The sequence below is a fragment of the Eleginops maclovinus genome, chromosome 12 (genome assembly GCF_036324505.1).
Source record: "Eleginops maclovinus isolate JMC-PN-2008 ecotype Puerto Natales chromosome 12, JC_Emac_rtc_rv5, whole genome shotgun sequence".
Taxonomy (NCBI): Eukaryota; Metazoa; Chordata; class Actinopteri; order Perciformes; family Eleginopidae; genus Eleginops; species Eleginops maclovinus.
Window position 1 is genome coordinate 14955589 of NC_086360.1, and position 27036 is coordinate 14982624.

The following is a 27036-nucleotide window of genomic DNA, read 5'->3' on the forward strand; positions in this document are numbered from 1 at the left end:
ACAGGCACATAAGTAAGAAAATGTTTTTCTGCAACATTTTGACAATATAAACGTATAGAGGGTCTCTGAGCATTTACTTCAGCACCACCAATTTGTAGGAACATTTCTATCTATCAACTTGAATCAGCTTTATTTTTTATTTTTATTTTAAATAGCCACTAGTCAAACTAGCTCAGCATTCCAAGGAGTGAAAGACAACATAATCAACCATTTGTTCAACATGCTTTTATTTTCTCATGAAATATAAAACTGAGCAGTAAGAAAAGACTCAGAGCAGCTAAGCCTTCCAAGATAAAGCTAATTCGCATTTGTGTTTTAATTTGTTCAGCCCTTAGATATACTATCTTGATTTCAAGGGGTCCTTAGCAACAATTATATTTACACAATTACATAAAACACTCTCTTGGTTAAAGTTGTTGTGTGATTGGGAAGGTGGATTGAATAATCTGCATACGAAGAGATGGTGGAATGATCCCCTGTGATGCTGGTACTCCCTGAGTTGGATTTGAGGAACCTCTTAAACTGTATTACCTTAACTGTGACGAGGACACCCTTGGCACTGACTGGCTAGGGTATCCCTCACATACACACACACACACACACACACACACACACACACACACACACACACACACACACACACACACACACACACACACACACACACACACACACACACACACACACACACACACACACACACACAGATATGCCAGGCCATTACCCATCCTACGAACTTCTCCGTAAGCAAGGGCTGAGCTCTGACACTCACCAGTGTAATGATGTCACCAGGGTTTTAATGGGGGATTACTTTGACATCACTGGGACTGCTGCCAGTTAAACCTATAAGCTTCACCACGCAGTCTACTACAGCAAGAACCGTGTGTCAGATCCAAGAGCCTATTGAGAGAAATGTGCAGTCCATTCATCTCTCCATTAAAATGTTCATCAAAATGTGTCCCAGTTTGTGGGCCAACAATGTGTCTAGTCTCCATTACTGAGTGTGCAATGTGCAGTTTTGAGATAAAAAAAAGCATTGCACAAGTGATCTGCAGCCCTGATAATGAAAACACACACACACACACACACACACACACACACACACACACACACACACACACACACACACACACACACACACACACACACACACACACACACACACACACACACATCATAAACATGAACCTGCCCTCTTCATAGACACACTATCACATACAGGCATTTGAAGGCATAGCCAAAGAGACATTTCATTTCAGGGTTTGTTGTAAGCCCAATTGGGTACAACAAATTTCATTTATTGTACAATCTTGCTTTTGAGATTTATGGCCAACACTTTGTCCAAGGTTGCAATTGTGGCTGAGGGACTTTGTACTGGTACTGCAGTTGACTGTTTTAAACACTCTGTGAGATATCAAACTCCTGCTTACAAATTAACCACAGGTCCATGACTTTACACAGCACTGCCTCACATTGACCTGTAAATTCAGTCAATCACAGCAGTAACTCCCATAAACAAGTGACTTTTACAGTAATTAACCCTTTTAGACAGGTTTGAGCCCAAACAAAAGAACAAGATCAAGCAAAGACATAACCTTATAGGGAAATTGTATATCAGAAGACATAATTGTTAGACAAATCAATCAATAGTAGTTTGATACACCCATTGCTAAACTGGTAGGCTGCTTTTATGTTTCTGAGGTGGATATGAGAGAAAGAGCTGTGGTGACAAAAGTGTTTCCTTGCCTTTAAGCCCTTTCTTCGTGCTTGCCTCATGGTTTTTAACATTCATACTGTCCAGTCTTAACAAGTCACGACAAAACTGATGTTGACAGAGTATGCAGCCAGATACTTGCAAAACACACATGCACAGCACAAGCAAGAGCTTTTTGTATTTTCAGTGCTTACACTTCAGACTTTCTGTGGTGGGGGCGGCTTTCTATTGTTCTCTGTGTCCTCGTGAGCCGGTGAGACTAACAATAGTTCAGCCAGCTCAAATACTCTCTCCAGTCTGGCAGTCAGCTAAATGATCTAATAAAGCACAGGTATATATATCAAGCATGGCTGCTGTCGATAGTTCATCTATTGTCATGAACCACAGTCACATTCTACCATGTTTGGGCTCATCATTTTCTCAACATTTATTACACCATTAAACTTAAAATAAAACAATCAGTTTTGGTAGCTTCTCTCCATCCTTCTTTTCTTGACCCTGTAAGAAGCCCCCTGTCAGTCTCTTTTTCTCATTACACAATCTGCCGCTCTATCCTTAGCAACTGCAGGCTGATTGGTCGTCAGGACCTACCTGTCCGTTTTTGAATTCTGCCGGGTCACCATGGCAACCACATCATAAACATACATGTAGCAGGGGACTGTGAAGGCAGTCTGAGGCGAAGGAATTGCTCCTTGACACACAGAAGAAGAAGAAGAAGAAGAAGAAGAAGAAGAGTGGCTGAGAACTATTTTCTTGATGCCTACACAGTGCCACAAACATCTCTATTGTTGTCTCTTAATCACTTTTGCTGATGTGCGTACTTTGTAACAAATATCAGATCATTGTAATCAGATTCCAATTATTTCTTCAGTGGAAGTTCAGTTGCCATGGCACTTAGCTGCAGCAGTAGCTTTAAGGCACAGTTATACCTTATTGTTCATCATGCTACATCACACTGTTGCCTTTATCCATCCAATGAGCTGGAGAGACGCTGCTGAACCTGAAAAATTGGAAGAAAGATAGTCCTACCCCCATGTCCTGTTGGGGTTTTCTCAGTCTCTAACCATGCTGCCATGGTCCTTCCTCACAGTCCAACGTAATATTTGACTGGAGGGAAAATGTGCAAAACTGTCACTGCTTATTATTTACTTGAAAAAGATGATCAGTCAGTGTATCAGTGTTTTCATCCAAACTACTGCCCCTATTTCATTCTCCTCTGCAGTCTTTCGAGAGCTGAAAGCACTTTTTAACACTACATGTCAACATGTTACCCACAGACAGACACACCAATGACTATGCCTCCATTTTGGCGTTCAGTATCTTGCCCAGGGACATTTTCCAATCAATTTAATTATATTCCATTTTGTTTGCAACGTCAGTGAAAGTGCAGTTGCCATGGCTCTTGAGACAGGGGATGCACTGATGTAACTTTTTCTCGAAATGTCTCGACTGTGAAATCAATTCTAGTGCATTTTTTAAAGGATTAATGCATGAAAAACTGGGAAATGGAATAATTGTAATTAGTATTCAGTGGTAAGGCCACTTATAGCTGTGGTCAGAAAAAAAAAAGTAAGTAACTAATAAAGGGATCAATGAATGATATAATGACATTGACATAGAAACTTTATTTGTATATTATTGGCCAATCCCAAGAGAGAGAGAAATATGTTCTAATATATTTAATTTGTTAATTTGAGTGTCAATAGCAAGACCCAGCATTTCTATTCCATACACTAGTAATATCATTTTTTTAAATGATACATCCAGTGCTGACAAGTCTTCTGTTTCTGTCTTCACTCTCCCTTCTCTATCAGTTAGTCTCTTATATCACTTCAAAAAATCTAACACTCCTGCTTCTATGTTCAATCTTAAGCCCATAACAAGGCTGCTGACCCTGACAGTCCTGAGAGAAGAGTGCTTCACAAAGCCGTCCCCATCCCTGTGGCAATCAGCCAGGCCATTAGCTGTTTATGCACTTTTGTACTTAACCTGCACAGTCTGCATTCCTGCACACTCATATATCACTCACTACTCTATCCAGTTTTTTTCATGGGTTATTCATAATACATTTTTATGCAGAATTGAAATGTAATGTTTTACCTTTCTTTAAAATATAGAATTGTATATATATAATTACTTCCTTTCTCTACTTTTTCGAGTATCTACATACCTTTTCAGGTTGATTGGCAATGTAATCGAAATACAAAATGCACAGTTGAGCTTTATTGCCCACGCCTAGTGTTCACAAAGTTGTTGCTGCTTGTATGTACATGTTTCAGCATTCACATACAGTGGTTCTGCTGGTATGCATTTGTGCCTCAGGGACACAGAGTGACGTCAGTGTCTCCGTCACTTGGCGCTCCGTCACAGCTCGCCGCTGCCACTGACAGTGTGTGGCCTTGTCTGGCAGCCTAGCTGACACATGCTTATATTACAGGTTGTGTGCTTGTCAGAGGCAGCAATTGATCTGTGAAGCCTTGTTGCATTGATCTCTGTGTGCATTTCATCTGGCTGTACATGCTGTGCTAGTGTGCGTGCTTCAGTCAGCATCGGTGTGTCTGTGTGTGCATGTGTTCGGACGTTCAGTGTGAGTGTTGCGGCCTGTTGTGTCTGCTGTTGCGTCTGTGAATTTGACAGCCTCCCTGTCCACACAGGAGCTGTTGTCACATGCTGGCTGCTTCTGTCAGAGCCGAGCAGGAGCCGTGACTCCGCAGAGAGTCTCGGCTCTGCTCGAGCTGCTGATGTTTGATGGTTTCTACGTTTTCTCCGCGGAGCACACTGCCCTCTGCTGACAGCTCGCAACACTTGATAGATTTATCAGTTGCAGTGAGTGAGATTTTATCTCGATAGTGTTGCAAGTGTCTGAAAAGATAGCACAGGATAGGACATTTCTAATCTTATGTGAAAGATGGAAGACAATTATCTCCCAGTTAATTCTGTTTCACTTAAAGCTCTTATTCCTTCGCCGTCCTATCTACAAACACATCTGCTTTAAAAAGAGATATAATAATATACTACTACAGTATCTGTTCTAAAAATCTGTAGGCTGAAGATGCAGTTACTAGTCATTTGAGATGCATTTCCCTTAATACAAAGTTTGCACAGCTGACTCTTGTGGTACTATGCTCCCCCCTAGTGGTGGCTTTCAGTTAATACCAAATGTTGGGAAACGAGACCAGGCTCAGTGAATTGGTGATATCATTCTTTGTTTTAGGACTTCATATTTTTATTCAACCTGCAAGTAGTTAACAGTTTACGGAATATAATAGTTGTAGTTATTATCTGTGTTGTATTGTTCACCATTGTGCTGATCAGCACTTAATTTGACTTGCAAGTCATGTGATATTTAGCTTCATTGAGAAAATGTCTTTATTATATAATAATATTATTTTAGGTTTTTTGGTTTCCCATCACACTGTGAATTAAACTAGATTTGCATGACAGCTAATGATTTAGATGGACTCTCCACATTTTAAAAAATGGATGGAAAACAGAGATAAAAGCACTTTCTTAAAAGTGTAAGGAATAATGAGTTTGATATTCTGCAACAATACATCAATATGGTTTTTGTGAACATCAAAACAAATTAATCGAACACACCCAACCCACAATCTATCCCAGTGTGCATGGAGAAGCAGGCAGTGTTGATTAGCATTACTAGCATACTCTAGCATTACATGCAATTGGAAGTACTTTATGAAAAAAACTTCTGCTTCTTATTATACATCTGGTAAAGAAAAGTGATATAAGATGACAATTATTGTGTCATTGTTGCCTTACTTTTACTGTACACTTTTCATCTTGCTCTTCTTATCCACCATGAAGCTTTACATGACAGAGATTGCATAACATGATTATGTAAGTCTGCAGCAAGTCTACAATATCACTATAAACATACGATGTAGCAGCCACTACTGACTCTTGATGGTTATCTGAGAGAAATGACAAATGAGTTTGCTCTACATCTGCACTTTGCTCCTCCCTCTCCAGCATGTTTCTCTCTCGCTCCATCTTTTTCCCGACTAAGACACACCTATACTGAACCCTCTCCTCTCACGCCCCTCCCTCCTGTCTGTGCAGTAAGCTTCATCAGGCTTTTCATTCTATCATTTATTTCTCTACATCTTCTTTGACACTAGTGTGTGTGTATGTGGGTGGGTGTGTGTGTGTGTGAGTGAGTGAGAGTCAGTGTGCGGCAGTGGTTAAGAGCCTCACAAAAATGAGTTTACCTGTGAACTCAGATTATCTCTCTTTGGAAAGGATAGCCCGTTACCGGCATGCTTGCTCCAACGGCTCACCCTTCGCAACAAACAAGCCCATCGACATCAAACCTCGTGGCCGGAGAGGGTATGATTGTCTTTTGGATGGTGATGTGACCTTCCTTTGTTTGTCTTGTAAGGATTGTATGGATTTGTTTTCATGTGAACTATTTAGTTGTTCCACATTCTGTAAATAGTCAGATATTACTTATTCTAGCTTTGTTTGTGTTGCTCTGTCTCTAGAGGTAATATCTACCTGTTGCTTGCATGTAGAAAGTTGAGATGGAGAGTAAGAAGTGAACACAGGAGGGAAACTTGCTGAAGCTGAAAGTCAGCTGAGCTTAGAATCTGTCGTTGTTATTGCTCTTTGGGTGCATGTGACTATGTGTGGATTCAAGTGTTTGTATGACTTGCATGAATATACACAAAGTGTGTGTTCTCTCTTATCAGAACATTATCTGATGAAAAGCTCCACCTGGACAACACAGAGCTGGAACAGTGTTCATAAGCAAGCTTTGTGTAAATGGTGGTTGCTTGGTCGCTGCTAGTGTTGTTAGAGCTCTGTAGCAGCTGTAACTCTGCTGTTTACCTATAGTGATCAACCTATAGTGTACTGTCCACCTGATGTGTGTGTGTGTGGTTGTTTGTGTCTCTATGTGTTCCATGAGAAGCAGCTACTCTGCTTTTACCGAACACGGTTGAGAGCCAGGTAAATGATAATTAAGCAGGTTCCATCCAGGCATCGCCTAAAGCATCAAGGTGGTGAAGAGGATAGGTCTGTTCACTAACCACAGCACAGCGTAAGCTCATCATCAGAGCACTCTCTGTCCATTAACGCTCACACACAAAATGTTAAGACCTTGTTAGACTCATTTTCATGCTGCATTTATCTGACTCATATGTACTCAGCGACCTCAGACAAAACTTAAATGTGTTATCATCTGATGAGCGTGTCTGTGCATTAACATAAAGTTACATTGTGTTTGTACCTCTAAGGCATTTTAATATGAACAACGGTAATGGCTGGTGGTGTTTGTAGACATATAGATATGGATGGAGGCTTGTCAATACTGTGTAGCAGCCATCTGTGCTCACTGCCTGCTCCTCAGTTAAGTGCTATTTATATCAGCATTCACCGAGTGTGTTTATCTGCACCCTTTACTGAACATGGTTCTTGGGAGAGGCCTTTTATTAAACAAAATCAATCATTTTGTCAATTGCTGTGGTCGCTTAATCTATGCAACTGCTTTTTATGACAACAATTTTACCAATGTTAGCACTAGGTGGCAGTGGTTCTCTGAGTTGCACAGAACATGTTCAGTATATATCATATAATTAAGTGTTGCTAATACTATGACACAAAAAGTGTTTAATAAGTACCCATTAACAATATACATTTTGTCTCCAATTTGTGTAATAGCAGTTACCTCCTCTTACATAAACTATGCCTCTGTTTTACCGATTTTATAATTCACTAAATTCATGAAGTCATTCATTTATTTACGTGTTCTTTTTAATTCCAAAATATAAAAGAGAACAAAAAAAACTGAAAATTAAAATGTACTAAAAAAGAAATAGCAATGCTGTTATTGATCCATGCAAAAGAACAAAAATACATTATTGGGAAAACATAGTTACCAGGAGGAAATTAGTTTTGTACTGCATAATGGTGAGGAATACACAAACAAGAGGCTTGCATAGGTTTCTTTTGGTATATTTTAAGTTTTCACCTCCAACAACAACAAAAAAATACAATATATAACTACATTGTCTTTAAAACTGAGGCTGATCTTTTCTGGAGTACATCGAGTTGCATAGTGATGAAAGTAGTTTGAGTAAGATTGAATTCATGCTGAAGCACATTCCTGCTTGCAGCACATTTGACTCCTGTTGAGCAGGATCATTATTTTTGTTTGTGTCTTACATCACTGCTTCCTGGGAATGGCAGTAGTGTAACCTAAAAGTAAATAGCCATTTTATTTGAGTGTGTGTCTATGTGCATGGTGGGCTTATGTGCTACATTACTTGTAAAAGAGACAGTATATGGAGGAAAACCAGAAATTATAGTTTGAATCTCATTTCAGACTTTATGTATGCTGAAGAGGTTAATCACTGGTTATTTTAAAAATGTAGTACAATTGTATTCAGTTCCTCACATGAACCCTGAACAAGTACATGGGATGAATAGAATTTACATTTGTTATTTCATCTAGTTGTCGGTTTTCATCTTAGGTTTTCATCTGCAAATCTTGTAAGCGAGGAAAGAGTTTCATAAGGAAGCTTTTCCCTTTTTCTTGTTCTTTCCTTGGCTCCATGGAATGTGCAGACCGTGGTAATAAGATTAGTTTCACCACTTTCACAAAGCTATAAACTCCACCATTCTTCCAAGTTTACTCAGTGTTACTTACTTCAAGTGGTCACATGGTCATATTTTTATATCAACATAAAAAAGATGGTATCAACTCCTCCAGAGGTATCAGCAAGAAAAGCTTTAATTGTGTATTTTATTAAATAATTTTCATTATTTTTTCTGGTTTGAAATTTCAAACCGATGGACGTATGGTGACATGAAAGGAAACTTATTTAAAATCAATACTGGGTTACACAGCGATCTGCTTTTCATTCAATTTTGTAATTAAATTTGCAGGGTTTAATTGTTGTGCACATACAAGTATTTATTTGAGGTTAATTAGTTGTTATTATTTGCTAAAGGTGTCTGCATATAAAGTGGCCATGCGTTTGTCCATGAGTCATTTGTGCAGGTTACTGCATGTGAACTTGTCTGCATGTGCGTAATCAAGAAATTAGCAAACGTCATCTGTCTCGCTGTTTTCTAAGTTCTGCTTATTTTCTTCCGAGACATGAAAGCACATCTACGTCATGTCTTCATGAAGTAGACGGACCATAGTATTGTCAGTGATCGGGTGCAATGAGCAATGTATTCATCCTTTAAAAGAGCTGCAGATGGATGCAACTCCTTTCTGCTGCTCTTTCTCTTGAGGCCATCACTCTCAAAGAGGCCACAACAGAGGAGTATCCACGGACTGATGTCCGTCTCCTCTTACTCACGCCTACGGCCAGTTGCAGTATTGATGAGTAGTAAATTATATCTTTGCTCTCAAAATCAAAGGGCTGGCATAATCTGTATGCTGATGCTTCTGTGTTCATGTGTTTGTATTTTGTTGTCGGTTTGATTTAAACTCCCTCTTTGTTGCTGTCTTTATAAACTTGGGCAGTTTTCTTACTTCATCCCCAAAACATGATAATAATAATAAAATAATAATAATAATAATTAATGTTTGCAGTGCAAGAGCAGGATGTTAAGATGCAGGATAAGGCTTTAAAAAATCCTTATGTTTGTGTAGGCATATACATTGTTTATATTGTATACCAGGCTAAAATAGCACAGGCATACATATATATCTTATTCCCATTGTGATCCTCCTAGAAGCTCATGAAAACACATGCAAACAGAGGTGGAGTAGCGTGCCTGGCTCTACCCCTTTATGTGTGATTGACATGCAGACAGCTGACACACCTGCCTGCCTGCTGGAGGATGCTAATGTTAGCTTGTTTGCCAGAAACTCTGACAGCAGACAGTGCCATCTGAGCTCCACACACCGGTGATTCTATTGTGTTGCCAACAACACTGATGATGTTTGTTATTTGAAAACTACATCCTCTGCCTTGGGTATGATAAGACACAAAGGAGAGTTTAGGAGGAGTATAATAATAAGTCTTTGGAAAGAAGGCTGAAATAGGTTTATTATAAGGCACACAAATCTTGACTCCAAGCGATACACAATACTTTGAATGCTGCTAAATAAAAGGTAAGCTTAGTACCTGTATGATGTGTGTTGCTATTCTCTCTCTTCTGTGCCTAGTGTAGCGTTAAGTGGCTTTAAAAAGGGTGTCAGACTTTGTGACAGATTTAAGCCGCAGAGCCTTCCTTAAGAGTGCTAACACTACAGTAAAGTGTTTGCTCTGAAGTGCTTCTATTGGTGTGCTTAATTTATAAATTGAAACTTAAAGGTATATATATATACATACATTCAAACTTTACAAATACACAAATACAACTTTTAGATTATTATACCTTACATAATACAAAGTTTAAACTCTTAGAAATTTGCTTTGCTTTATACAATAACGTTTCAAAACTTTGGAAGTTAGCTTTACATTGCTGGCTACGATTAATAGGTAAATAATCTGAAAACGTATTGCTTTATTTCAAGTGTTTTTAGTGCTTACATGTATCAATACTTTCTAAACGATGTATACATGTAGTTCTAACTCCTGCTTGAGAACATATTGTTTGTACATCCCTTTTCTCAAGGAATCACTTCTCTCTTTGGATTTGTTGAAAGCAAGCCAGCACTATCTTGGTACACTGTTTCCAGATCATTGACATGCTTAAGCTGTTAGTTTTAGGGTACTGTGGCAGCCGGGTGATTGGCATTTGAGGCGATTGTTAGGATTGCTGGAGGATACAAGTCCCGCCCTTCAAGGAATTACTACAACCAAAACAACCCCTCCCACTTCAGACATACCCAAGCTGCAGCTCAGGAAGACAGAGAGACAGCACAGGAGAGGCATCTAACTCAAAGGCAGGGACACAGTCGTAAAGAGAGAAAAAGAGAGACAGAGGTAAGGAGGGAGGGGGAACGAACGTCAGAGAGGAGGGGATCTTATTTCCTCCAGTCAGGAAAAAAAAACATTGGGACGTGATAGAGAGGAGCAGAGTGAGAAAGTTGAACAGTGTGTGCATGAGTGTGTGCATGGCTGCATTAGGGAAGGCAGATCACACGCTTAAGTAACAAGAAAGAGAAAAGCGAGTGAGTGACAGAGAAAGAGAGGAAAGGAGGAAGGGAGAGGGGGGTAAAGAAACACCTACTGTCAAACGATTGCAGCTCAAGGAGAAGCAGTGTGGAATAATCTTGGAAGCAGTGTTGGTTCTGCACTCCCATCGACTGACGCTGAGGGAAGGAAGCTCCCGCTGGATCACCTTAGACTGTGAGGGCTGTGGACAGACCCCAGCAGAGGGCTGGTCAGAGGGCTCTGTGTGGCCCGCAGGGTGTGTGTGTTTGCAGATGTAATGTGGAAGGAAAAGCCAGATCATGAGTATTATTCTTAAACCGCGGTCGCGCTCCACCAGTTCATTGAAGAACACTGAGGGAATATGGTAAAGAACTTTGTCCCACTGGCTACATTTCCATGTTGATCCTGTGTGTGAGCTTGTGTTTATTTTTATTGTTTTCCATCCGCCTGTTTTTCCCAACTCCTTTCTTATTCGTCTTTTCTCTCTGCTGGCTTTGTTTTGCTTTGTGTGTTTGTGGATCTTTCAACTATCCCCTGAAAGCCATCAGTTTCCTTTCAATCAAAACTTGCTTCAGAAACATGCTGAACCCTGTAGATTTATGTTTCTGCATGACATGTTCCTTAGTCGGATGAGGTTTGTTCTGTCCTGAACTATATTCGTTCTCATCAGACAGACTCGATAAGAACAAGGCACTTGCTGTAGTTCTCATGACCCTGGTGCGTGCTTTTGTTAGAACTCTCTATCTACTCAGTCTGTAAAATTGACTGAAACACAAGGTTGAAAGGCGGCAAATCATACATTGAGGAATGTGTTGTATCGCTGTATACATTCTCCTGTCTGCACATGGCTCCAGATAAATGCAGGATGCAGAGTGCAATGCCAGGGGCTTGCATTGCCCAGCCCTCCCCCTCCTGTCTCAACTTGTCCTTTCCTGTCAGCACTCATTTCCAACTAAGAAACTGCCCTATAGCCTTAGCATTAGAAGGTAATATTCACAGTTTTCTCATTGTGGTACTCTGAGGCAGAGCTGTAAATGGATCAGAACAACCCTGGACAAATATGCAATGTTTATGGGGGTGGGGGTGGGGGGTTGTGGTTGCCCAGCAGCATGTGGGACCTCCCTGCAGGGTTCACAGTGTTCACACATTGTCGGTTTATTAATCTGCTCTACAACCTCCCCAGCAGGAAATGACGATTGTGTGAAATGAAGACATACTAATTAGGTCTTTGAGGGCATAGGTTCTCTATGGAGGCGGTAGAAATCTTAGACAGTAAATGTGTTGTTGTTTGAAGATGTATAGCCTATTTAATCTACACAGAAATCACATACTAAGGTTCGAGATTTTCCTAATGTTAAAAGCTGGGAATATGGCAATGTTAGCTTTGTGTGAGCCATCTTCTTGAATGGCAACCAAGAACAGTACTCAGCTGTAAGAAGCATACCGCCTCCTCCATCTGGCCTTCCCTCCTCACGGCTGTTATTTACTGTTGTATCAAGGCTTCTTTCACTAATTCTCATCATCGCTCTGTCTTTCATAATGTTATCGCTGAGCTTACAGGATTTACAGTAGCTTTCTAAGTACATTTGTGTTGGGGATAGTTGGTGATTAGCTGTTTGTGTTAGGGTGAGGGTGTTTTGCAATGTGTGCATGTATAATGCAGACAGAGGTGAGTGTTATCTCCCTAAGTTGGCTAATTCTCATCAAGATAAGTCAATTAAACCCAACTTAAATACATGTGTATGTTGTTCCTGGGTTTCTGACAGTCTTTGTGTGCGTGCATGAGTGATTGTGTTCTCAAGTATTTATGACAGTGACGTGGTCCTGGTGCATGACGTGCCCCCTGACGTGAACTAACTTAGACCCTGCTCCACCAACCGTGTAAATGCAGGTTTGTGTACGGGGAGTTTGAAGTGAGCTTAAGTTTTGGAGAGGAGATATATGAGGGAATGATCCGATGTTTATAAAATCCTCTTAGCTTCACACCTATTGTAGCCCCTCTTTCCCACTTTAAAACCTCCTGAGTGTGTTAGGTGCGCTGAGATAAAGCATGGTGAAGATGGGATTTTTTTTACTTTGAACTCAAGTGCTTGCATCTGGCCTTTGTGAGTCTGCAGTCGGGCATCTCAGGCGGATAAATGTTGAAGGTTACTTGTTATCTTTCCTCTCACAGACCTGACAACATGCCAGTTATCTAACATATTTTCCAAATTTGACATTAAGTGATTCAGACCAGAGATGATGAATAGGACTGAGAATAGGTTCATGGTCGAGTGGACATTTATGTATACAGAAGCACGACTGGTTTGCTTTGCTCTGAACAATGTGACCCAAGTTGATGCTGCATTGCCATAGTGACCTCTTTGTATGTCTTTCATGATTGACTGAATTTCCTGTATGACAGCGAGCACTAAAGTTGTACCACAACAAAAAAAAAAAGATGTTTTTTTTATTTGTACTTCACAGTCGAACATATGTATATATTACTTTTTTATACCCCTTTTTAGCCCCCTTTTTTCTGCGCTCTTATCTTTTGTTATGTTATATGTTCTTGTTTATATTTGCACTGTGGGACTGCCAGAAGCGGTATTTCAATTTTCTGTATGTACTGTATAACACATGTGGAAACTTTGACAATAAAGTGGACTTTGATTTGACTTGACTTTGACAGGGCAAGAAAAGAGAAGAAATAAGAGAGAGCAAAAGCTTTAAGAAAAATACCAACCTTTTTTCAGTCCTGCTTGCTATGCAGAGTCAAATCCTGAAAGTTTATTAGAAGCTGAAATTTAGTAAAGACTTTGAAACATTGTCAACTACCAAATTCACCAGCCACCCTGCCGACATTATTGACTTATTTGCCAAAAAACAATCACTAAGAAGGGGTGTGTATAAGTATGGGCCAGTGCTGAGAATACCAACATGTAGCCCAATGGAGTCACGTGTATGAGTGAATGTGCATGCTTCTGATCTAACACTCGGAACAAAGATTGAGCGCAAACAAAGAGCAGACGGCCGAAATATCCCACAACTATAGCTCACACTCACTCAGCACAGCTACTCAGAGAGATCCCAGAACAGAAAGCACATCTTTAGCCTTTTCATTTGTCATGGAAAGTATGCCTGGAATGTCCTGTGTGTCGTTTAAAGACCTACGGCAAAAGGATGTTATTGAAAAGCATAATTACTTCTTCCTCTTAAAATCGCTCCCACAAAACACAACCAAACCATGAATAGGCAATCCCCTATATTCTCACAACCTTAAAACCGACTAAAAATGCCCTCACATTGTTTGCTCTGTTCTTAGAACATCCTCTGCATGTATTCCTCATGCATACATTTGATATTGAACGGACACAATTTGGTCAGTAGTTAAAAGATGCTGATGTCACACACCTTGTCCCACTTTCAACAGTGAACTAATATAATTTCAGTTCCCAAAATGTTCATTAAATCTTTTCAGGCTAAGGACATAAAATAAAATACACAGATATACAGTCCCATGTTGCTCAACCATAATAATGACATTGTGTTTGTCAGAAGTAAAACAAAAAAGTCTCTCTCACACAAACACACACATACACACACACACACACACACACACACACACACACACACACACACACACACACACACACACACACACACACACACACACAAACCTACACACACACAGCTCTTTCATGGCTCTTCCATGTGCTCTATGGTGGTCAACACGCTTTTCAAACAGTTAAAGACAATTTTTTTATAAATATTTCCAGTTTGAGTTCAAGTTCTAGTGAAATGTGGTTAGAGAAAGTTTTCACTTTTGTTTGTGCTTTTTTGCACTTTGTAAAGAGACAGAAATGTCATGTTAAAACGTACAGTCTCTTGCATAGCTGGGCATTTGCTGGTCCACCAACTCTGAGAGATCTTTGGAAAGCAGAGCCTCACTATCTTCTGCCAATTACTGTTATGCCCTGACCTCTTCCTCCCGTATGTCTCCTCACAGAGCTATCACATCAACTCCTGTGGTGTTTATAATTGCTCCAGTGACCTAGGGCTGAAAACGAGTCATTGATCTATGCCATTTGGTGTGTGTGTGTGTGTGTGTGTGTGTGTGTGTGTGTGTGTGTGTGTGTGTGTGTGTGTGTGTGTGTGTGTGTGTGTGTGTGTGTGTGTGTGTGTGTGTGTGTGTGTGTGTGTGTGTGTGTGTGTGTGCAAATGAGCGATTGAAAGGCAGACCCAGAAGGACAGAGAAGATCAAGTCAAAAGTGATAGAGAGACGGAGAGAGACAGAGAGAGATGGATAGAGACAGAGAGAGAGAGAGAGAGAGAGAGGATAAAAGTGCTTTGCTTTGTCCTGAGGCCCAGCAGCATATGACAGAATAAAGTCCAAATAGGCACTACTCAGATATCTCAGTGCCAACATTTGATTGTTTTAACATAGCAACGCACTGTTACAGTACAGCTGGAGTTTTCTAGCAACTACACTCCTTGTGTTTTGCCTGTAACCTAAACTCCAGCATGAAACTGTACTCTTGTGGGAAACACTGTCCCTGCAGGCCATTTTCTCCCTTTACTAACGAAGCTGCAGACTGTTGTAGCTATTAACGTTACTGCAATACTTTTATCTTACTTTTGTTATCATTTTTCAGTGAACCATGTCTAGATATGATGCAGGCTTTGATTGCAACAAAGATTAGCTATCAGCCCCTCGTGTCTGTTATCGTCTGCCAAGTCTACGCAAAATATGATTGTTGCACAGATTATTCAAGATACATTCATTCTTTAAACACTCAATACCTGGATTTTGGAAATATTTAATAAAATGTATAGTCCAAAGACAAAAGCCTGTCCAAGATAATGTTATGAATGATCAGATAGCAACCAGCAACGTGATTGAAAGAAGTATCAAATTAAAATATCTCAACAATTGTGGCTGGGGCTCTAATAGTCATTTTTGAGCACGTTGCAAAACGTAATATCAGTTCAAATCAATGCAGATTTGCAGATAGTGTATCTTCCATTCCTTTTTTCAACAATGTTAAAAATGTATGAAGTTCAAAAGATAGTATCTAAGCTCTCCAATCTCCCTTTAGTGTTTGTACATCAAATATTTCCTCCCTTGCTATTTATATCTGGGATTTGGATCACTCCCTTTTTGGGTAAACAATGGCTTCTTTTTGTCTGCCTCTAAGTAATGCTAGATTTATTTTCCATCCTCTCAAAACTAAAGAGTTGAACTTGTGCTTTTTGATGAGTCTCACAACACAGTCATATGGGGTGTTGTCCTTTTTTCTTTTCTTTTTTTCAAGCTCATGCTTGTTCATCAAAGCCTGCTGCTTTGTGTCAAAGCAGGGAAAAGGCCAGACATTCCCATTGCGATGTCAATGCTGGTGCAATACCTCAGGAAAAAGTGGCAAAGATTAACCAGAAAAAGGGCATGTCTTTGGAGTAAAACTGTGACACACACACACCCTCAGGGGTTCGGCTGGGCATCATTGTAGGCTGTGACGTCATACTAAGTGTGAGAATGAATCAGTTGTGAAACATAAGCTGCTGGATCTTGTGTTTTGGCACTTTCACTATCTCTCTATCTTTATCTGTATCTCTTTATCTTTGTCTCATACGTAAACCTTATACACACACCCATGTGTTAGTGAGCTGTTTCTACCATGTGCAAAATCACATAAAAATGCCCTCACTTTATTTGCTCTGTTCTTAGAACATCCTCTGCTGTTCTGCATGCATAAGCACACCACTAACGGTAACAGTGTGTCCTGTATTGGCAAAGTTATAAATTATATTGGATTAAGCTTGTGGTTGTTTTCAGTAGTGAGGATGATGGTGATGGCAAAGTGGGACGTTATCCCAACGCCTATGTTCTGCACTTGGGGGAATCCCCCCTGACCTTAGCATTCACACCAGAATGGGATTAAGGGATTGCTTGAAAGCTGTAGCGATGAGGCAGATATCCCTAGTGACTGGCGTTAGTCATCACCTGGGCGAACAATCACTGAGGAGACTTACGGACTCATCATGACATCCCAGTGGGAAAAGTGTCACAGGTTTAGAAACTCCTTTCAGCAGTGAGTCAGCATCATTTTAGAGCAGAGGTATTCCCTGTGGCCCTGTGCACAGTTTAAATAAGCATATCAATTGTAGTTGTATTAAGGGAGATTTGAATATTGCGGCATTAGTTTGTGATGCTGCTAATCATTTTTCCGTCAATCATAGTCACACAATAATCTGCCAGATAAGGAGTGACGGATTTATTATAATTTCAAATGGTAAATCAAATTGACGTCACCCAGCAGTGCTTGAGTAGCTTGGTGCCATCATGCCTACATGGAAGTCATGTTATTTATATGTTATTACACAGCGTGTGATCATACAGCCAATTAACAGCAACATATGGACGTGCATTGCAAAGCCTTTACTGCTGCAATGGAAAATGCGAGTCAGTTCTAAAGATATCAAGACCTCTAATGTGTAATTAATATTTGCATCGTACTTTGATTTATTTAGCCATTAAAGGACGAGCCACATCACACAGCTATAAGTACAACCTATTTTCATTGACGGTTGAAATAGATCAGAGATGCCTCACCAGGAATATTGGCTTGGACAATTTAAAATGATCACAAATGTTGCTTTGCCTTTCGACTGTCCTCAAAGTAATGTTTAACATTTTTTCTTGTATGACAAAACCAATAAGTATTAGCTATACCAAATCTGATTCTGATCTTTGTGTCGTTCTCCCTTTCTTTTTCCTACATATGTAGCTTCGATGTGGACAATGGCACATCATCAGGTCGCAGCCCCCTGGACCCCATGGCCAGCCCGGGCTCAGGCCTCATCCTGCAGGCCAATTTTGTCCACAGCCAACGGAGAGAGTCGTTCCTCTACCGCTCTGACAGTGACTACGACCTCTCGCCCAAGTCTATGTCCCGAAACTCCTCCATTGCCAGTGACATGTGAGTCTAATATATATCGAATTGTGCTTATTTTGCCTAATGTGATTAATTCTGCCTTTTTTCCTGCTTCCCTGAATCTGTGTCATGGCATGCTGTTGATTAGACCAGTAGCAAAGCCGCCACACAGCTAGCTAGCCCCAGTGGGATGTGTGCATGACCGAATGCTGATTGTGTGGTGTCACATCTATTTTTAGCCATTTTCAGGGGCATAAACAAGGTGGTCAGTCACAAAGTGTCCACAAGCAGGGTTTGTGTGACTGATATTTGTTTGCCAAATTGCCAGTTGTGTCTCTGTAACTCATAAGAATAATGGTCTTGATTTGTGATCTGTGTTGGTTTGTTCATTTGTCTTAAACACTAACTCCCCACTGCCTTGCAACTATAACAGACTGCAGACATGATGGTAAAACACACCAGCTGGTATTTTCTGGCTCAGTGTATATATCAATAGCACATTCCTCTCTTCCTACACCGTGGTAGCTATCCAGTTACACGTACTGTTCACTTACTGCTACAGGAAATACAAATATTGACTGAAAATATAGCATTTCAATTCCGCCTGAAGGAAAGACAAATAGACTAAAGAATGAAAAACAATGTCATGCAGTCACCTTATATTTCAAAATTGATGCAGCTTTTTGCTCGAGTGAAAAACCCATGGCCCTCTCTTGACCTACGACCACTATCTATTTACAATGGTGAAAACCTTTAAACCTTAACTTTGAAAAAAAAACATAGTACTTTATTTGTCATTTTTTCATGTTTTATTCTGCTGAATTGCATACATTAGGAAATCTGAGATAGCTAGCAGAAGGCAAAATGTTTTAAACGCTCTCCATGCGAAATTAATAATTCAACACTACCAAATTGAATGCGTTAAAATTTGATTTTGATTGCATGCTTCCTTAAACACTAAGATACATCTAAATTCTTACAAGGAAATATCGAAAAAGAGCTAGGACAGCCTGCATGTGCCCCCAAAAGGGCAAAGTAAAAGGTGACCAGCCATATCATATCTCCTATTCTTGCCTCTCGTCTTATCTGTTCACAAACATTCTTTCTGTCACTCTAAAAGGGAACATGGCCCCTCATCTTTACTTAAAATACCTCCTATTTGTCTTGTGATAGGAGCACATGACAAGCCTGAGTCTCATTTGACTTTCATGCCAGACGTGTCAGCTCACGTTCCAGTGGGTTTGTGCATGACGTGGCTGCGGCCTGGTAGAACAGAGCAGTAGGAGGAGCGCTCCGTGACACTATTACACTGCTGTCACCTGAACAAATGTTGACAGTGTTCACAGTCATAATGTAGCTCAGAGGTCAGTAAGATTCTGACTCAAAGTGCACTGTTTAAGATTCCTTTAGATGAATGAGTAAGGCTATCAACACCTTTAACAATGCCACTGAGGTTCCCTTTGGCAGGACTCTTACACTTGTGTCCAAGGGCTGAAAAACAGAGCAAAGTCAGGAACATGCTCACCGTTATGTGTTCAGAAACACACATCACATCCCTTATTGAAACCTCCAACTGTTTACAAGTATAACGCACTGTGACGTAGGGCCTCAGCTGGTGGCTGATGTGATGAGTAAACATGTCACTGTGATGGAGTGCACCAGAGATGCTGAAACTAATCTAATGTGATGACCCCCCTCCTCCCCCCTCCTCCCCTTGACCCTTTCAACACATGAGCACACTCCCCTGTTGCTTAATATGAATATACTGTAGATCTGCAGCTAACGTTAAAGCCACTTTCTTTGTGTGTTTCAGTCATGGTGACGATATGATTGTAACGCCATTTGCACAGGTGAGCGCTGGAGCCCAATAAAAATGTTTTTATTTTTTATTTGTCTTCATATTTGTCATTAATTGATGTATGATACTTTTTCCCTACAGGTTCTGGCAAGCTTGAGAACTGTACGAAACAACTTTGGTGCATTAACTAATCTACAACAAGACAGAGCGTCCAATAAGTAAGTTGCTTGCTTGACTTTTTTTTGTTTTTGTGTATCAAACAGAAGTTCAATCTGTCATAGTGGGAGGAGTGACTTTATTACAGACAGCTGTGGTCAACATGCCAGCGATTCACAATATTTGATGACAGTCCATTTCAGAGTAAGAATCTGCAGAGATGTTCAGGTATTCACATGCTGCACTTACCTGCACTGTGTCTAGTGCTCACTCACAGTCTGGCCTTGCTCGCCCTCTGCTGTTTGTATTGAATATTACAATAACAGTTGTCTGTGAAGGTCTGCTCTGCTACAGTGTGCTGCCTACATGTGTAGAAATGGTTCTCCTTTAATGGTTAGAGTCATATAGAGAGTTATAAAGAAACTGTTTTGATGAACACTGCTGATCCTGTTTTGGTAAGGAAATATCTGAGTGTGTGTTTGTTTCCACCATGACAGGAGATCACCCATGTGTAACCAACCCCCCATCCCCAAGACCACCTTCACTGGTACGTAGACAGCTTAATGGCTTGTGTCCTCGATGAGTGTATGTGTTTGTGTATGCATGATAAGAAGTGCAACTGGAAAAAGGAGTAGATAATGTTAAAGTAAAAGTAAACATTATTATTATTATTATTATTATTATTATTATTATTGTAAGCATTAGAGGTGATACTTTATTTAAAGTCCAATTATTTGGCATTGTATAGGCATACAATAAATGGTAAATAACATACTCTAATGTAGAGGCAGATATAACTATTAATGTAATCGTCAATAACTATGATAAAATATGTCATCATAAGAGAGGTTATAATTGTTGACAAATGCTGTAAATTAAAACACTTTGAATGTTATCATATATGCTCATGTTAGTGTGTTTTAAACCATTTATTACATATTGCACTGTAAAATCTTCTTCAAAGGTTATAACAGTTACAGAGGTTTGTTCACTTTGGAATAAACGTTCGTTTTACTTTTTGGGACTTACCAAGTTGGCATATCACATCATTTGCCAGAAAATCACAGACAGCTTGTGAACCCAGCTTATTTATTTCTAAAAGCTGCGTTATGGTGGATGTTACCTCTGTGTCAGTGAAGCTCCAGATGTCCAGGTTTCCAATCAACTTAGCTTCTTAGAGACAAGTTAAGGAAAGTGTTGTACAGTTGTTTTATTACAATACAGATGTCAGTTCAGAGCCATGATTCTGCCTTGTTTTAGGATTTTATCCATCACCATAGACTTTGATAAATAATAAATGTAGCCTGCTTTGAATAGTCTGATGTACTGAAACCACAAGATAGAGAGTCTCTGCTGGCACAATGTTTATGGCCTACTCTTAGAGTTCTGGTTGGAGGAGGACATGGCACAGACGGTATTAGACTGCTAGAATAGACTTGTCCTTGACAGTCACTTTGCTTTTTATCGTATCAATGATACTGTAGAATAGTCAACATTAATACATAGTTTTAGTGTTTTGTTTAGAAGCATTGTCCCTAAGGCGTTACACACATACAATCAAATACAAACACACATATGTGAACATTTCAAGGTGGATAAAAACTATTATTTTACCTATGTTGTTTTTGTAAGCGTATAACATATGTTTTTCATCTTGGCATTCCTCACCAGAATCACATTCTATCGTAATACATCCCCTCTGCTTATATATGAGGACCTGGTGACATGTGCTATATTTAGAACACAATCATACTGGTGTGCTCATCCCAATGCCATCCTCTCTGCTTCCCATTTTTCTGTCATCTGTTACTGATCATATAAAGAAGATCTTTTGGAAGCATCCATCATTCATTAACAAATTTAGACATAATAATAGATTATGAGGCTAGCATAGCCAACCGGATAAAACTCATGCTACAAAGCTGAAATATCCCATACACTCAATCCGAAATGTTTTTGCAGTCTGTCGGTTTATATTCTAGATATTACATTAATATGAGTGAGGCCACTACTCTTGATTACTCCTTTTTCTCTCTCTTGATATTGCATCGTGTACTTCATATGAAAACCAAAGGGCCAGATAATTTACAACAGGGCTTATAATTCTAATCATTTAAGTTCCCAGATAAATAGGATATGTTATTTATGTCCCAGGCCTCCTCAAATCTATTAGATAAAGTGATGAACAGTTATTTCTTATCCATATGGGGCAGAGTGCCAGGATTGTCCTTTGTCTTTCATCTTAATCATTTGAATCCCCACAAAATAGGTTTAAAGACATATAAAAAAAATAGAAACAAGCATTATATTAGCAAATTACTTAGTATTGCATCAGATTGCAAAGTATATTATGGGTTTTTTGTAATTTGCTAATTATATTTTAAACCGTAACTAAATCTGCAGAACATATACAAGTAAGCATTGCAATTGATATCCCATCAATGTGATTTTGTTGTAGTCCAGCCTCCCCTCTCTGCATATTTCTCTCCTTCTTTCTCATTTTCTTCCTCTCACAGTCCGACTTCACTGTCGAGCTGCTCCGGTACATAGTTTGACTGCAGCCCTGCGTCTGTGCAGCAGAGTGGCCTCTCCGAGCGCCGGTGTCTGATGTCGCACTAAGCATGAGAAGAATGTCATTGACGTCAGTGCAGTTGCTGTCAGAAAGAGTAGCACCCCAGCCACTGACACCACACCAGGGAGAGAGACAGAGAGAGAAAGGGAGACCGAGAGAAAGAAACAGGAGAGAGACAGAAAGGATACAAAAGAGGGAGGAGGAAGGTAGTTCAGAGATCAGCGGAGGAAACAAGGAGTGTGGGAGAGGAAGGGGACTATGGGAGGAGGGGGGGATTTGTCAAAGACAAAAAGGCAGGATAAGGGGGATATTGAAAAAGAGAGGTTAAGAGATGGTCATGTTTATACACTAAATAGTCATGCATTGAAATAATAAAGTGCTGTAAATGTTTCCAAACATACTAGTTATAGATGATTGGCTTTGGACTGAAAAAACTGAAACATTTAGCTGATATGACATCATGTGATTGTAATCTGTTTTCTTTATATGTCCCTTTAGCTGTTACTGAATTACAGCTAAAGTGAGCCCCCTATAGCCTAGATCACATAGCATTAAGAGCCTTGTGCTTTCCCAAATTAGACAGGCATCAATATTAATTGGCTTCTGACAAGGTGACATTTTCTTTCAACATAGGCTGACTTTGAGAGAGGCATGTCTTCAATTTCTGATGAAAAGGATGCTTTGATGTAGGGCTAACGCTCTGCCATCTTTACCATGTCGTCAGCAATCTACTTGTTTACCTCTGTTTCGGTGAATTTGTATGCTGAACACATATTAGCATGCAGGCACACATAGTATGGGGAGCTCCCAGCTCTGCCTCTACTCCCCTTTTATTCCAGTCCACAATTTCTCACTCTCCCTTCCCCATCCACAGTGCAGTCCTCTCAGGCTTTAGGTACAGCTTGGGGAGAGTAGCACGTTTGGCTACCAGGGACGCCGAAGCAACAGAATCCCACCCCCTATACACAGAGCATCTTTTTAGGAGAAACTATCTTAAAAACACAGCTACGGATTATACCCTTTACTTCCCGGACAGCATGGATATTTTAATTAGCAGAGAGGCTAAGAGGACAAAATTATGATGTGTTTTGGTTAGCATTTTGTCTTGTGTGAGTGTGTATGTGTGTATGCATGTGTGTGTCTGATTGCGTCCGTGTGTGTTTTGGATGTCTTTGTATTCGTTAACCATGTCAGGATGCTGTGATCAATCCGGTGTGTGTTCCCCGCTGGACAGTATTGACGTGGATCTTGACTGGTTCTGATCCTCTTTTCAACCGTCCCTGTCTTCCCTCCATCCCGCCTATAGCAGACATGGGCCTGCTAAGCAGACTGCTGTTCATCCTGCTACATGACTGGAATTACATCTCTCTTATGAATAATAGTGAAAACCTTACACACCTAGATCACTGAGTGTGATATATGTGCTGTGTATGGGATATGGTGAATATCTGAGAAATAGCTTGTTCTCCTTTTTCTCTGTGAGTTACCTCTCTATACTCTGCTGTGGCCCTCTTTCTGTTAACATTTATTTGGACACCCAGAACTGGCTCAGTGGTGGCTGTTTGCCATCCATCACCTTTACTGTCCTCCCAGGGATTATATCCAACTCGCTCTTAAAGGAAGAATCCAGGATTTGAACTATAGGACTGCCTAGCGAGCTCTGCTCCCGCTGACCTGTGACTGCTCATCTGTGGGTTAGGACACAGGACTACCCCCAGGCCCGCGCAGCTGGCTCACCTGTCCAGTATGAAGAGTCACCCATGTGTCTACTCGGGGTATCCCAGCTTAGCTGTATGTGGGGTGGGAGACGCCGGGCCTGGACCGTCCCCTAGCCCTCTGAAGCGGGCCCTTACTGACCCCTTGCCCTCCTGTCTTGCCCCTGCAGAGGAGGCCTACCAGAAACTGGCCACTGAGACCCTGGAGGAGCTGGACTGGTGTCTGGACCAGCTGGAGACGCTGCAAACAAGACACTCCGTCAGCGAGATGGCCTCCAACAAGGTAAGCATCACAAAAAAAGTTAATACAAACTTCTTACTTTTCTTTATGGTGGCAAAAATGTAGGCATCTGTGGGACTTATTCATTAAGGGATTTTTTTTGGCAAGCCTTGAGTTCCCCAATTGTATGAATGCATTTCCAGTGTTATTTATTGAAACATTTTCCAAAACGTCTACCCGGGATTCACTGTGGTCTGTTTGGTTACTGAGGAAAACAGGACATATATATTATAAACATATGTTTTATACAGGTTTTAAAAGTATTTGTGGTTGTGGCTAGCTGTAACAACAGCATTGTGTCCTGACAGGATAACTTCAAGTGAGCTTGTAAAAAGAACATTTGACTTTTTGTGTTTGTTTGTCAATCTACAAATAAGCCATATAAATTAAGAAATATATAACAATGTCCTTCTATGTAATAAACTGTTTGGTCAGTCAGCAGCAAAGAAACAGTGTTTATTCCTAAATGACAGATTATGCTGATGAGCAGCTCAACATTATGAACATTTCCAAGAGTAGAGAGATTCAACACATTCTAGATTGTTGATTTGACATATTTTATTGGCTGTATTCTAATATTTAATAGACATTGCCTCCTCTGTGTGTGACGTGGTCCATTGCCAGAAAGACCCTTTCCATGTTCATTTGTCAGGTGTTTATCAACACGAGCCTGAATCGCTTATTTTTCATAAAATCCTTATTTGGTTGTTTATATTATGTATTTTGATGCAATTTTCAGTCCTATACCAACAATGGGGACACAGGCCTTTTTGAGCTATATTTTTTGTGTCAGTGATAGCATCGTCATGTAGGCAGGGAATTGTGCTGTGAGCATGCTCAGTCGCCTCCTGTGTGTGTGTGTGTGTGTGTGTGTGTGTGTGTGTGTGTGTGTGTGTGTGTGTGTGTGTGTGTGTGTGTGTGTGTGTGTGTGTGTGTGTGTGTGTGTGTGTGTGTGTGTGTGTGTGTGTGTGTGTGTGTGTGTGTGTGTGTGTGTGTGTGTGGAGAGGAAGGCTGCTATGTCGCTCTGAATGCTGATCGGGTCTGGTGATGTCACACTGTGATGTCACAGGAGGGGGGATGGATGGAGAGCAGAGGCAGAGAGGACGGACAGACAAAGGAATATTACAAACACACACACACACACATTGTTGATGTTACCATCACATGCTTGACCGGGACATCTGCTTAATTTAAAAGGTTTTTTTTTTTTAAATAAGTAAAAAACCTGTAACCTGCACTGTCTCACTATTGCTTACCAGGACAGATATCTCTGGTTGTCATGGCAACAGCTACAGGCCCAACCAGCCTGCTATCTCACTCCAGCAACACACACACACACACACACACACACACACACACACACACACACACACACGCACACACACATCATAGGAAATAAAGTGACTACATATTCCACACATAGTTTTTGTTGTGTGTCTGTATCCTGCACACTTCACTTTTACATGAAACACTCAACATAACATATTAATCGATAAAGGAAGAACTGAGATTAGAAATAACAATAACATGGAATACCCTTGATATATATTTCATTTAGTTACAAAATAAAAGAGCTCTCTCTCTATATCCTTTGTTTCCTGTGACATTCCTGTGAAAGTCCACATCTCTACCTTTGCTTTAGCAGTGTTGTTTAGCGGTAACATTTCTGGTTGTTCTGCTTACTGTGTGGAAGAAGTGCAGTTAGTTATGTTTTCATGTCCCCAAGCAATGACCCCAATTAGATTCTGAATGTTACCTAGAGAAATAATGTACGTCACCTCAGTTATAACAGTAGGTGAAACAAGGTGACGTAACTGTTTGCCTAAAAGGAACTCAAACTATGGAGAGAAGACATGTTTAGTATTACACAGCAGCTGATAAACAACAACAAACTAAAATATATCCGTGTCAACATCTCCATCCAAGCATAACAGAGCCCAGTAATAAAATTGTCAAATTATTATTTTGGTAACCTTTTATGAGTTGATATTTATGAAATGTTAAATAGTCATATGATATTGTCTCCTATTGACCACATGAATTGGCCCCTGAATTGATTGAAATAAAATTCAAATTGTTGCAGGCTTTGTGATATCAACAAATATTGTATCGCTGTCAAAGGAATATGTATTATACCATATGATAACTCTTTTTTAGCACCCTTATTAGAAATGTAGTACAATTCATTATACCTCTCATACTATTTTTAGATTGCAGTGGTGGTTAATCCGTGGCTCTTGATTAGGATGCTCTTATTGTGACCTTCTCACTCTTTGTGGGTGTAGCAGTTTCTAGAATCAGCACCAGATATTCCTCTTGCTTGGCCTCAGGAACAATATGACCGATCAAGTTTGCAGTCTCTTCTGGTTCTGATCATTTAGGACCGTAGGAACAGGAAGATACTCTTGATTCACTGCTTTGACCCACTTGGGGTAGAAACACTAGTTTTAAGGCCTCATCTCGAAAATACTTGGTGTCCACTAATGCGTCTCGGTTTTTACAATACTGAATTGTGCGATGTACTGCTGTGTCCCTAAAGTTAGATTTTATTTTTTCTGAATTGTGTCATTATTCTGTTGTAATGCTTAGTCTCATAGCAAGTCAAAGTCATTCTTCAGTAGCTTTAGCTTAGGTTTTATCTTTTGGATTTTTTTCACTGAGGGTTGGATTTCTTTACTGCTGTCACTACTCCTACTAGATGATGAGAATTGCTGTTTTCTTGATTTATGAATCTTAATATCGTACGATTTTTGTTTTTAATATTTTGATCTGATGTCTCATTGCTTACCATGAGTATTTAACTTCTTAAATAC

General features: G+C 40.1%; 1 protein-coding gene across 7 annotated transcripts in view; it reads left to right on the forward strand.

The window, feature by feature from the left end:
- The window catches only part of pde4d (phosphodiesterase 4D, cAMP-specific), a 153316-nt gene that overhangs the window by 114530 nt on the left and 11750 nt on the right, over positions 1 to 27036 (forward strand). For 5 of the 7 annotated variants that reach the window (XM_063896944.1, XM_063896943.1, XM_063896945.1 and 2 more), the window contains 5 exons: positions 17556 to 17747; positions 19516 to 19552; positions 19642 to 19718; positions 20154 to 20203; positions 24114 to 24226. In XM_063896944.1, the coding sequence (XP_063753014.1) occupies positions 17556 to 17747; positions 19516 to 19552; positions 19642 to 19718; positions 20154 to 20203; positions 24114 to 24226 (469 nt within the window). Of the gene's footprint in view, positions 1 to 10560; positions 11156 to 17555; positions 17748 to 19515; positions 19553 to 19641; positions 19719 to 20153; positions 20204 to 24113; positions 24227 to 27036 lie in introns of those variants that run through there. The other 2 variants (XM_063896947.1, XM_063896949.1) reach the window with 2 other exon arrangements.